Source organism: Oryctolagus cuniculus, chromosome 7 (genome assembly GCF_051225735.1).
Source record: "Oryctolagus cuniculus isolate XC-2025 breed Fujian yellow rabbit chromosome 7, ASM5122573v1, whole genome shotgun sequence".
Taxonomy (NCBI): domain Eukaryota; kingdom Metazoa; phylum Chordata; class Mammalia; order Lagomorpha; family Leporidae; genus Oryctolagus; species Oryctolagus cuniculus.
Window position 1 is genome coordinate 18,758,769 of NC_142873.1, and position 12,337 is coordinate 18,771,105.

Sequence of the window (12,337 nt, forward strand, 5' to 3'; positions counted from 1 at the left end):
GAATGAAGTGAGCCTTCACTTCAAGGAAAACAATTGACAAAATTGGAGCTCTCAGGGGCTGGCATTGTGGCACAGCAGGTTAAGCCACCACTCGGGATACCCACATCCAATACTGGAGTGCTGGTTGGATCCCATATACTCTGCTTCTGAACTAGCTCCCTGCAAATGCACATGGGAAACAGCAGATGACAGTTAAAGTGCTTCCATCCTTGTCACCTGTGTGGGAGACCCAGAAGGAGCTCCTGGCTCCTGGCTTCCACCAAGGCAGTCATTTGGGGAGGGAACCAGTAGGTAGAAAATCAGCATTTGGAAAAACTCCTACCCACCATTGTGAAGTTGACATCTCCCCAGTACTTACTTTTCTGACAAGATGGATGCAATATTCAAAACTGTGATGTTTTATATTGCAGTATGTGAGATTCCTCAACAGCTGGGTGATCTGGATAATTCAGGGATCTAATGTTATTCAAATAGCCAGGACATATTGCCACAAAATCGTAAGTGGGAAAAGGCCTAAGACCAATGAATTACAGACTAGCAGGCACAAAAAGTTCATGGTATGATTTCAGATTTCACATTATAACAAAGCTTTAAGAAACTGCCACTAACTGAATTTTAACACAGCATCACAGAAAAATATCCCTAACTATCTGAAAAGACTATTAAAATACTCCTTTATTTTCCAGCTAGCTCGGTGTGAGGATGGATTTTCCTCACAAACTTAAACCAAAATAACATATCACAACAGATGGAATGTAGAAACAGATATGGGATTCTAGCTGTGTTGAAGAGATGTGAAAAAACTGTTAAATAATGCCACTTGCATTTTTTTTGTTTTTGAAAATATAGTTGTTTTTCATAAATTTGTATTATTTATATAAACTTGCAGTGGGTTTATTGTTTTATTTTGAATTAATACTACACAAATATGTTTAGGTGTTCTCCATTTAAATTTATATCCTAGTAAATATAAATAGGTGTAACTCATGCAAAGAAAGCTCTGTGGGGGCGCTCAATAAATTTTAAAGAATATAAAAGGATCCAGAGACCAAAATGTTTGAGAATTCCTGTTCTACGCATTCATCATAACTGCACATTAGTCCACTGTGTTGATGTTGAATTTTAGTAGAACTGGACAAGTGAGAAGAAAAGTTGCAACTGTATTGGAATCCTTGGTTAAAAATACAAAGGTACTTCAAAAAATCATGGAAGATGTAATTTTTTAAAAATGTTGTATTGAGGGAATATAATTTTCATAAGCACAACTTTGGGAATATAGTTTCCCCCCCATACCCACCCTCCCACCCCCACTCCCATCCCACCTCCTACTCCCTCTCCCATCTCATTCTTCTTTAAGATTCATTTTTAATTAACTTTATGTACAGCAGACCAGCTCTATACTAAGTAAAGATTTCAACAGTTTGCACACATACCCACACACACACAATGTAAAAAGTACTGTTTCGGAACAAGTTTTGCAGTTAATTCTCATAGTACAGCTCATTAAGGACAAAGGTCCTACATGTGGAGTAAGTGCACAGTGACTCCTGTTGTTAATTTAACGATTAACACTCTTATTTATGACCTCAGTGATCACCCGATGCTCTTGCCATGAGCTGCCAAGGCTACAGAAGCCTTTTGTGACCACAAACTCTGTCAGTATTTAGACAGGGCCATAAGCAAAGTGGAAGTTCTCTCCTCCCTTCAGAGAAGAGTGCAGCCTTCTTTGATGGCCTGTTGAAAGATGTAATTGAAAGAAGTGTGCATAGGGCTGACATTGTGGCATTATGGGTTAAGCCTCCCCTGTGATGCTGCCATCCCATATGGGCATCAGTTTGATTCCTAGCTGCCCTACTTCTGATCCAGATCCCTGATAACATGCCTGGGAAAGCAGTGAAAAATGGCCTAAGTATTTGGGCCCCTCAACTCACATGAGAGACTTGGATGAGGCTCCTAGTTTCAGCCTGGCCCATCCCTGGCCATTGCAGCCATTTGGGAAGTGAACCAGCAGATTGAAACTTTCTCTCTCCCCCCCCCTCATTTCTCTCTGTAACTCTGCCTTTAAAATAAATAAATAAATCTTTTTAAAATGATAGTGCACATTTTTCATGCATGTGCTCTTATGGGTAAAAAAAAAAAAAACCTCTGAGGATTCAGATGTCCATTAAATCATTGAAGATATTAGGGGCCAGTAGACTGTGACATGACAAGACATTCCTCCCAATATAAAGGAAAATATATTGCATCGGAGACTTCCTGCCACTAATAAAGAAGCCCAGTGCTCTCTGGGCACTTTGGATGCTAGAGGCAGCACATACCATACCTCGGAATACTGCTCTGATCCCCATAGTAGGTGACATGAAAGATGGCAGCTTTGTTAGATAAGAGCCAGAACAGACTCCACCAGCAGGTCTGGTTGTGGTGACAGCAACCCTGCCAACCTTATGGTACTAGAAGAGGCTCCATGTGGATTTTGTGATAAACATCAATAAAAGAGTCACAGTGTAGACCTCTAAGGGTTCTGGAACAAAGACACACCTTTGGCAGTAGAAAACACTGCACCATTTGAAAAGCAGTTTGGTGTACACCAGGACTCCAGCAGAGGAACAGCATCTAAGCAAGAGACATTAAGAGACAATGGAGCAAATACAGCCATCAGATTACTGCAGACCTACCATCAAGATGGGGTGGGCCCAGCAGGGAAGTGACATAAAACAGAAGTGTACATAGCAGAGCCAAAGTGTACAAGAAAGTTCCACCAGTGGGTAGGCTAGACCACCCTGTCATTAACCACTGCCACCTGAGCACCTGCCCCCCAGCTCAGAGCTATGGCTTCATAAGCCCGTGCAGCACGAGGGAAGCTGGGAGTGGTCCACATACAGGACAGCCTGGTGTGCTGGTCAGGTCAAAAAGAAGACTGATGGTCCCACTCTAGAATAACCTTGATGAGACTGGTCAGAGAAGATTCTCCAGTGGGCATAGCTTTAGGTGGTGCCTGTGATCATACACTTAGTGTGGAAAGAGAAATGGCCTGAGGAAAGAATATATACATACAGAGACTCATGAACAGTGCTAACAGCCTGGAAGGTGGAAGATTTGGAAGAAGGAGATCTGTGAAAGAGGCAGATGGAAGAACAAAAGGGAAGAAGCACAAAGTGTGAGCATCTTTTTCTCACTCTTAACACACTCCAGAGAATATTCACCGCAGAACAGAGCCCTAAAGGTAGAAGGGCTGAGCCCACTGATGACAGCCAGCCTATTGCTGGCCACCTGAGTGTAGCACGGAGGAGCTATGGTGGAAGGGTGAAAGCTATGCATAGGTGAACCAGCATGTGCTCCCTCTCAGTGACACTGGTCTAGTGATGGATCTAGTTCCTGCTGCTGCCTAATAAATCAACTTCCTAGGAAGAGAGACCAGTGCTGAGCCCACTAGTTGGCAGCATCCTTTGAAGAGATCTGCAAGTACAGCTTTTCTTCTTCTGCCTACAGGGTCTCAGCCAGCATCACCATTCAAGGTCTTGCATAAGTTTCCATCCTTAGATAGAGGATTCTATAAAACAGCCTACTGAATCAACAGCCCCTCTTTGTAGCAATGAGCACGCGGTTTAGAGTCCTATCACAAACCACTTCATGTGAGTTGAGTTGTCCCTCCCCGTTCCAAGACAAAAGATGTTTTAAAGTCTTAACACCTCTATCTGTGATGGTGACTTTATGCGGAAATAAGGTTCTTGCAGATGTAATCATGTGAAGATAAGATCACCGGCTGGAGCGGGGCCAATCTTGAGCCAGGAGCCAGGAGCTTCCTCCAGGTCTCCCACGTGGGTGCAGAGGCCCAAGGACCATCCTCCACTGTTTCCCAGGCCATAACAGAGAGCTGGATTGTAAGAGGAGCAGCCAGGACTAGAATCGGCACCCATATGGGATGCCAGCAGTTCAAACCAGGGTGTTAACCCACTGCACCACAGTGCCGGTCCCTATTAATGATTTTTTAAGTCATCAAATCTCAGCATTGTTTGTTGAAAATAGAACTCTGACCACTGACAAGAACAGGGTCCTAGGGATTTTTTCACCTTCCATCAGTAACCCTGTCCATCCACGGACCCTTGTGGATATTGAAGGACTGAACTGACGCCTGCACTGTGGCCTCCCTCAGAGGCATGATAAAGTCCTGACAGTTTTCTGTTCTCCAAGCACTTGTAGTGAAGGCAGGAGGAGAGGCGATGACAGCCACAAGAGTGGGGTCACAGGGAGGAAACTCAGGAAGCCCAACTGCCCTGTCTGCACCCTCACGGGCTCTCCACATTTTTCTGGCAGTAAAAGCCACCCTCACTGTCTCCACGTCCCTGGTGTGCTCTGCCCTGGAAATGTAACCTGTGCTTTGCTGGAGCCACCCTTAAACAGAGCATGGCACGACAGCACAGAAGCTGATAGCATGGGCTTTGCAGACGGCCTGACCTGACTCCAATTCCAACTCAGTCACTAATCCGTGACCATGAGCAAGATGTGTAGCTCTCTCGGCAGTTTTATTTTCAACTTATTGTTTTGTATTTTTGAGATAATATATTTTCAATTTACATTATAATCAAAGACTTAGTGCTCCACTAAAGAAAGAGTTAACTAATAAAAAGTACAGGCTGGACAATAGGCTAGCCCCATAAAGAATAATCAAATGGAAATATTTTCAACTTCTTTCATTTACAGTAAATTTTAAAACAGTCATTTGGCAGTTTTGTTGCCTACGATTTATGTCTCTTTTGCTAAGTGATTGGTTTTCACTTCTGCTTTTTATTAAACAAACACTTAATGAATTTAACCTTGCTTCACCCACATTCATGTCCTGCAGAGGTGGAGAGAGAGAGTCTTCCATCCACTGGTTCACTACCCAGATGACTGCAACAGCCAGAGCTTGGCCCATCTAAATCCAGGAGCCAGGAGCTTCTTCCGGGTCTCCCACATGGGTGCAGGGGCCCAAGGACTTGGGCCATCTTCTACTGCTTTCCCAGGCCATAGCAGAGAGCTGGATGGGAACTGGAGCAGTCAGGACTCAAACTGGTGGCCATAATGGATGCCGGCACTGCACGCAGCAGCTTTACCTGTGGTAAAGACAACGTAAAATTTCACATTTTAATACTGATGTTGTACACTGTTTTACTTAACATTTTGGGGAGTAACTGCCTCTGACTTCAATTCAAGAGGATACTTTTTTGTTGCTAGTATAACCTGTTTTTGTAATGGCATTAGCAAATAAAGGGATGCTTATTATTGAAACAAAAAAGTGTGTTATCCTTGCTGATTGTTAGCTATGAATATGACAATTAGTAATTGATTTACCCACAGTCTCCTGTGGAGACTCTGGGATATGGGGTAACCAAAGCAGATAAGAATCCCTACTTTTTGGTAGGGGCTTGGGAAAATCTCTTTTTCTTTCTGGGAGTCATATTCCTCATCAGTATGATAAGGCAATGGGCCTGTCTGGGTGCCTTTCCTGCTCAGTTTTCTCTGAGTCCCTGGGTGACTGAGATGTGTGTTCAGTGTGCACTGGGGACTGCAGCTAAGACTTGTACAGGTGGAGAAATAAAGGGAAAACTTAGTATGGCTTCTAAGTTCATCTTTTCCAGAATTATCATGATGATATCCAGTCTTGATGATAAGTTAAATTGCACTGTACACATCACTACTATTTTATTGTTTTTAAAAATTATTTATTTTAATGTCAGCATGAGAGAGAGAGAGAATTTTCCATCCACTGGTTCACTCCCCAGATGGCCCCAATGGCCAGCACTGGGCCAGGTCAAAGCCAGGAGCTACATCTAGGTCTCCCATGTGGGTGTCAGGGGTCCAAGTATTTGGGCACAGACAGAACTGAGCTTTCTACTCTAACTTCACTCTGCAGACACTCATCCTCTATCCCTTTCTCCAGCCAGCAGCTCCTTTCTCTGAATCTTCATGTTTTGTGTTCTGTACAGTGAGAAATGCTTCCTTGGGTACTGAGAGAAGGAAGAAGGATACACACGGAAAATGCACCCATAGGTACTCTGAGCAATAACCCTGGACCCATACAGGGTCCCTTCATGCATCACAGAGAGGGAGGGAGGGAGGGTATGAGGGAGGGAGGGAAGGAGAGAGAGAGAGAGAGGCAACAGTCTTCCATTTGCTGATTCACTCCCCAAATGGTCCCAATGGCTAGGGCTAAGCGAATCCAAAGCTAGGAGCCAGGAGTTTCTTCCAGGTCTCCCATATGCATGCAGGTGCCCAAGGACTTGGGCCATCTTCCATTGCTTTCCCAGGCCATAACAGAGAGCTGGATTGGAAGTGGAGCAGCCGGGACTTGAATTGTTGCCCACACTGGGATGCCAGCACTGCAGGAAGTGGCTTTACGTGCTATGCCACAGCATCAGCCCCCACATCAACTTTTATTCTGTTGATAGAAATGTTATAATTTTTATACATTGTTTCACATCCTTTTTTCCTGTACTTAAAAGGTTTGTATGGACATAATAGATGATCTTAGAATGCGTCTCCTTGGTGTGTAACTTGGGAGAAAGATCAAGCACCCAAAGAAGAGAGAAAGAAAGCTCTTTAACTTGCCATGGATGCCTGGGCACCTGAAGTGGGTGGAGATGTTGATGTCACTGCCCCCTTGAGTTTGTGCTCCCCAGGGGCAGCTGTGCAGAGTGGAGGGGAGAGGTGGGTGGAGGGTGGGGTGTATCTTGGGGAAAATGAGAGGTCTTGGATGTCATCAGTGGGGAGTGTCTGATGTTGATCAGGCAGCACAGGGCTACTGGTTAGGCAGCCACTTAATGACCAATAATCCCAGAGCTGTAGAAGTAGGCCAGAGATGCTGTTAGAACTTGACTAGGCAGAGCTGTGTGGAGTGAGCTCAGGGCTATGAACAAGACAGTTGATAAGGGGGAAGGGGAGTGTGTGTATCCTCTGGGAGAGTCAGAATCCTCCAATTTCCTGCCTGTGGAGGAGAGACCTTACCTGTGAGGGGACATAGTGTGCAGTCTCAGCCAGCAAAATTTGTAGTAGTGGAGGAGCTGAGTTTCCCCTTGTCTGGCATTTCTTATTTAATTGATAGCCCCCCTGAACCTTTTATTTAAGGTATACAAACTTAATGAATTTCATATATACAAATTTAGGGACATAGTGATTCTTCCCATCCTACCCTCCCTCCCACCCGCACTCCTACCCTTCTTCCTCCTCTAATTGTGATTTCAATTGTCAGGGCCTGCAGTTCCTTGAGAGTTCTGTAACCACACCCATCACTGGTCACCTCTCCTCACACTCACCCAGCCTTCCCCACTATGTAGAAGGGGGCAAAACACCTGCAAGTCTTCACCCACCTGGGCCAGATGTTTCAGATGTCTCACCTGGCCACGTCTCCCTCCTGCTTCCATTCTGACCCTCTGTCATGGGCACAGCAATCACACCAACTTGCAGACAATACCCAGTGCTGGGTCTGCAGCTTAGCCAATAACACACTTGATTGTTCCTGCAATATGGAGAGAAAGACCTTCAGAGTGGAACCTTCTCTTCCAGGGGACTCTGAGTACCCAGTGAGGGTCCTGGATGAAGCCTAAGGCCAAAGGTATGGCTTCCCTGGCTCTCCAGGGAACACAGGTCAGCTTAGCACTGGTTGTTATTCATGAAAATCTCCCAAAAAGTTCAGAGAGGTTGAGATGTCCATGTGGCCTGCTGTAGTCATTGTTCCTCCTTCCCTTAGGACAGCAGCAGTGAACAAGGCTGAAGGTTCATAGGGGGTGACTCCCAAAGGACAGGCTCTCACCATGGATCTCATAGGGACGTCTACTCAGCTCCTGGGGCAGGGCTGGTGGGGCTTCTGCACCTCCCCCCCCACACACACACACATATAGGGTCAAGCAGAAAATGTCCTTAGAACAAGCAAGGTGCTTTTTAAAGTCTTCCTAGTTACAGCTTTCGCACAGGCTGTGGTTGTTTTCTGCATTCCGTGAAAGCCCCTTTCAGAATCCAGATAGGCATTCTCCAACTTTGAATTTTTTTTAAGATTTACTTATTTATTTGAACATCTGAGTTTCAGAAAGAGAGAGAAAAAAAAAATCTTGAACTCACTGGTTCATTCCCCAATTGGCTGCAACAGCCAAGGCTGGGCCAGGCCAAAACCAGGAGCCAGGAGCTTTGTCCAGGTCTCCCACATGGGTGGCAGGACCAAGCACTTGAGCCATCATCTGCTGCTCTTCCCAGGCCATTACCAGGGCTATATCAGAAGTGGAGCAGCTGGGACAGGAACCAGTGCCCGAACAGAATGCTGGTGTCACAGGCAGCAGCTGTATCCCCTATACCATGATGGCCCCCAACTTTGAATTCTTGAAGTAGGGGTGCTGCAGCAACAAGAATTAGCTCTCCTGCCCGAAAGAACTAAAAATAACAGCAACCACAGCAACAGACAAAATAGAGTATTTTCAAGATCCTTGACAGCTAGCAAAAAAGAAGTGACAGGAACGCAGCGGGTGAGCCCTGTCATTGCTCCAACTCACTGTCCTCAGAGAGTTTCCAAGATAAACAGAGGGAGAGGAAGGTGAAGATGGGCCCAGTGGGCCCTTTGGTAGGACACTGAGCTGAGAGGCCAAGAAAGACAAAGTATCATTGAGTCTGTAGGGGGCGCCCGGGGGGGGGGGGTCACAGAAGGCGCCTTCTGAGCACACAGCACAGTGTGACCAGGCCTGCACACAGGAAACCACCTAGTGTAGGGAAGTTGTTTCAAAAGCAGAGACGAGTGCCTGTCCCTCACTCAGGGCCAGAATAGTGACTGTTTCCAAAAGACAGACTTTTTCAAAAAACAAGAAAGCACGCAAACACACAAAACCCCTCCGTGCTCCATTCAGCCAGCACCGCGCGCTCCACCCAGGGCCCCAGAGCGCCCAGAGCCCCCACCCCAGGGCCTCACCGCGGCCCTCAGCCTCCGGAGCCGCCGCGCTCCCAAGGCCACGCCCACCGCCGCACGGCCCGGCGCTTTCCCGCCCTCCGCAAGCCCCGCCCACCCACCCGTTGCCCTCAGCCCCTCACACAGCCCAGGCCCCTGCGCCCCGAGGGCGCCATTGATGACCCCCAGCCCGGCCTGCAGGCCGCCTAGGGCCCTGAGGGCTGCCGCCCCCCTGGGGAACCGGATGCGGACCCGCTTCAGAAAACAGAGCTGTGGACATGGAGGACCCCGCGCCAGGGCTCCGGAGCGGGGACAGCGGTGCGGGGTCACTTGAGGGCCGCCTTCCGGAACCGGAGTCAGAGGAGAAGACAGGGAACCCCGGACGCGGGGCGGACCCCGCGCCGAGGGACAGGGTTCCAGGAGGACGGGCGCCGGCCCCAGGCTCAGGACGCCGCTCCTCGGGAGGAGGATGCGGTAGCCGCGCCCACAGCTCCCGGGAGGGCGGGAAGGGCCGGGCCCCCTGGAGGAGACCGCGGGGCTGCGGAGCCCGGGCGGCAGGGGGCGCTCTCCGGGACCACAGCCTCCTGGTGTTTGTAACTGCAGGCCTTTCATTCTTACTGTTGTGTTTATTCATGGGAGAGAGAGAATTACAGAGAGGGGAGAGGCAGAGAGAAAGGTCTTCCATGCTCTGGTTCGCTCTCCAGATGGCCACTACAAGGGGTCTCCCAGGCAGGAGCAGGCCCCAAGCCCTCGGGCCATCTTGCATGGCTTCCCCAGCCCATTAGGAGAGAGCCAGAACGGAAGGGGAGCAGCCGGGACAGGAACCAGCGCCCATGGGGGAAGCCGGCCCTGCAGGCGGAGGCTTAGCCCACCAGGACACAGCACAGGCCCGTCCCACGGCGTTTCCGGTGCTGTGCCGAGAAACTGACTTGAAACTTAGCAGACTCCAGGAGCTAGAATCCTGCTGTCTTTTCTCTTAGAGGAGGCCTTGCCTCCTGCATGGGGGCTTGTAGTGTATAACTTTGTTGCAGGCAGAAGTCTCTGAGGGTTAAAGTGCAGTTAAGGAAGTGAGGTTAAGGTGGCTGCAGGTCATCCCGCACTGTCTTGGGCTCAGAGGCTCTGGAGCTGGCGCAGTCACACTAAGGAGAGGAGCCCAGGAGCTGCAGCGTGGGGGGGACAGGGCGTGCACAGAAGGGCAGGGTCCAGCAGCCAGGTGGCACAGCAGGTTAGAGCCCTAGCCTGTAGCCCCGACCTCCATGGGGGCTGCTCCACTGGCTCTGCAGCTCTCTGCTGTGTCCCTGGGAAGCAGCCAAAGATGGCCCTAGTCCTTGGGCCTCTGCCCTGGTGTGGGAGACTTGGCAGAAGCTCCTGGCTCCTGACTTCGGATCAGCTCAGCTCTGGCCATTGTTGTCATTTGGGGAGTGAACCAAAGACCTCTCTCTCTCTCTCTCTCAGGCTCGACCTCTCTCTGTAACTCTGTCTTTCAAATAAAATATAATAATTATTAAAAGAAGAAGAACCAGGGCAGTGTCTTTTCCCGTGGGCCACACTAGTTCACTCATCTCTTCCCTGAAAGGTTGCTGGGCCCAAGCCAGCTCCTCCCCGGGGTTTGAGTCATTCAGTTTGTTCTGCACCTGTTCTCTCCATCCTTATCCTCTCTACTTGTTTTGTGTGTGTGTGTGTGTGTGTGTGTGTGTGTGTGATTTATTTATTTATTTATTTATTTGAGGGTTATCACTACAGAGAGAGGGAGAGACAGAAAAAAGGGCTTCCATCTGCTGGTTCACCACCGAAATGGCCTCAATGCCTTCCTCTGGGCTGATCTGAAGCCAGGATTTATCCGGGCCTCCCACATGGGTGCAGGGGCCAAAGCCCTTAGGCCATCTTACACTGCTCTCCTAAGTGGTAAGCAGAGAGCTGAATTGCAAGAGCAGCAGCTGGGACATGAACCGGCTCCCACACGGGATCCTGGCCCGACTGACAGAGGCTTCCCCTACAAAGCCATAGCCGGGCCCCATCTCCTTCTACTTTAAATCAGATGTGGAGAAATCCTGCCTGAACCCCGTGCTCACATTAATGAGATTGCAGGGATGTGTGGGAAGGATCCCTCCTCCAATAGGGTGAAAACAACACCTGTGTCTTTTGTGCTTTTTCCACATAAATTCTTAGGTGCTTCTTCTGGTCATATGAATAATGTGCTTCCTATTTTTGTGGGGATTGCCTTGAATTTGTAAATTGCATTGGGTAGAGTAGAAATTTTCATCATGTTAATTCTTGTAATCCGTGGACATGGATGTCTTTCTAGTGTTTGTGTCTGCTTCAGGTTCTTTCACTGGTGTTTCATAATAGTCATGGTAGAGAAGACACTAAGAAATGGACAAGTAGGAGTACTTTCTACATGGCTTGGCAAACATTTTAATGAGATGTAGGGGCAAAGCATTGAGGCCTGTCTGTGTCTAGCACACAGTAACTGCTCAGTCACATTAGTTCTTACCAGTCCATCACCCTCTGCTCTTTCAGAATCTTCTTCCTTGTCTTAGACAATGGATAACTGTTCATGGTGTGATGGACCATTCTACTCACATAAGTTAATGTTCCTCAAATGATTTAAATGTTTAGTATTATTAATAATGTCTCAAGGAGCATCATCTACATATATTTGGTATGTCCCTTATTAATTGTGAAGATACTTCTCCAGGTTGTATCCTGTAAAGGGAATTGCAAGATCAAAGTTCTGGTACATTCCTGATGGTGCTGTTCTGGCCCCATTGCCTGGCAAGAAGATTTTCCCATTCACATTCGCAGCCACTGATGAGAATGTTCTTTTCTATACCCCCTTGCAGAAACTAGACAGCCCCTGTTACCTTCTGTTAACTTTTACCAGCACTTAACTCTTTATTGTGAGATTTTATCAACTCAGATTACACTCAATAGGCCTGGAAAGGCTGTGATCAATGGGATGGTCTGTGTTCTCTTGTATTGGATGACTGCTCTGTTCTGAGATAATCAGACAACAGCAGTGTGAGCACACGAGTCTTGCACGGTGGACGACACTGCGTGTTGGGTTCCTGCAGTGTTCTGGATTTTGTGTGTGAGGCCCTCGTTTCTCTGTCGCTCTTTCCTTTCTTTCTGCCTTCTTCCTTATTCTTTCTTTCCACTGACTTGGGATTGGTCTGCTCCTGGTTTACTAGGATTTTTGAGATACTTTGTTAGGTTATTGGAAGTCCTTCTAATTATTTGATGTAGGAACTTAATCCCATAACCTTTCCTCTGCATACTACTTTTAGAATTTCCTGTAGATTCAGTGTGTTGTGCTTCCATTTTAATTAGTCTCATGGAATTTTGAAATTTCCCTCTTGGTTTCTTATCCAGCCTTTATGTATTTGCATACCTTTGGGGGTTCTTGCATTGTTGATTTCTAGTATTATAGCA

General features: G+C 47.6%; 1 protein-coding gene across 3 annotated transcripts; it reads right to left on the minus strand.

Annotated features, from left to right (window-relative positions):
- Positions 1-4,486: 4,486 nt before the first annotated feature.
- LOC149125344 (uncharacterized) lies at positions 4,487-9,536 on the minus strand. Of its 3 annotated transcripts, none has more exons than XR_016236995.1 (3): positions 8,930-9,005; positions 7,347-7,495; positions 4,487-5,093 (listed from the first exon to the last, which is right to left on the minus strand). XR_016236995.1 is itself a non-coding variant. In XM_089336887.1 (3 exons), exons 1-3 carry the CDS (start codon positions 9,515-9,517, stop codon positions 5,090-5,092), a joined length of 486 nt encoding a protein of 161 aa, XP_089193013.1. In that variant the 5' UTR covers positions 9,518-9,536; the 3' UTR covers positions 4,677-5,089. The 3 variants fall into 3 exon arrangements, 1 of the variants encoding a protein (XP_089193013.1); XR_016236996.1 differs by having other exon boundaries at positions 4,677-5,093; positions 7,374-7,495; XM_089336887.1 differs by lacking the exon at positions 8,930-9,005 and adding an exon at positions 9,158-9,536 and having other exon boundaries at positions 4,677-5,093; positions 7,374-7,495.
- Positions 9,537-12,337: the final 2,801 nt, after the last annotated feature.

Bases quoted from the DNA above. Each gene is read 5' to 3' on its own strand.
- LOC149125344 (XM_089336887.1), bottom strand. From the start codon at position 9,517: ATGAAAGGCCTGCAGTTACAAACACCAGGAGGCTGTGGTCCCGGAGAG. The intron at 7,496-9,157 runs GTCCGCATCCGG...TCCATATTGCAG, and splicing joins AGCTCTGTTTTCTGAAGCGG to GAACAATCAAGTGTGTTATT.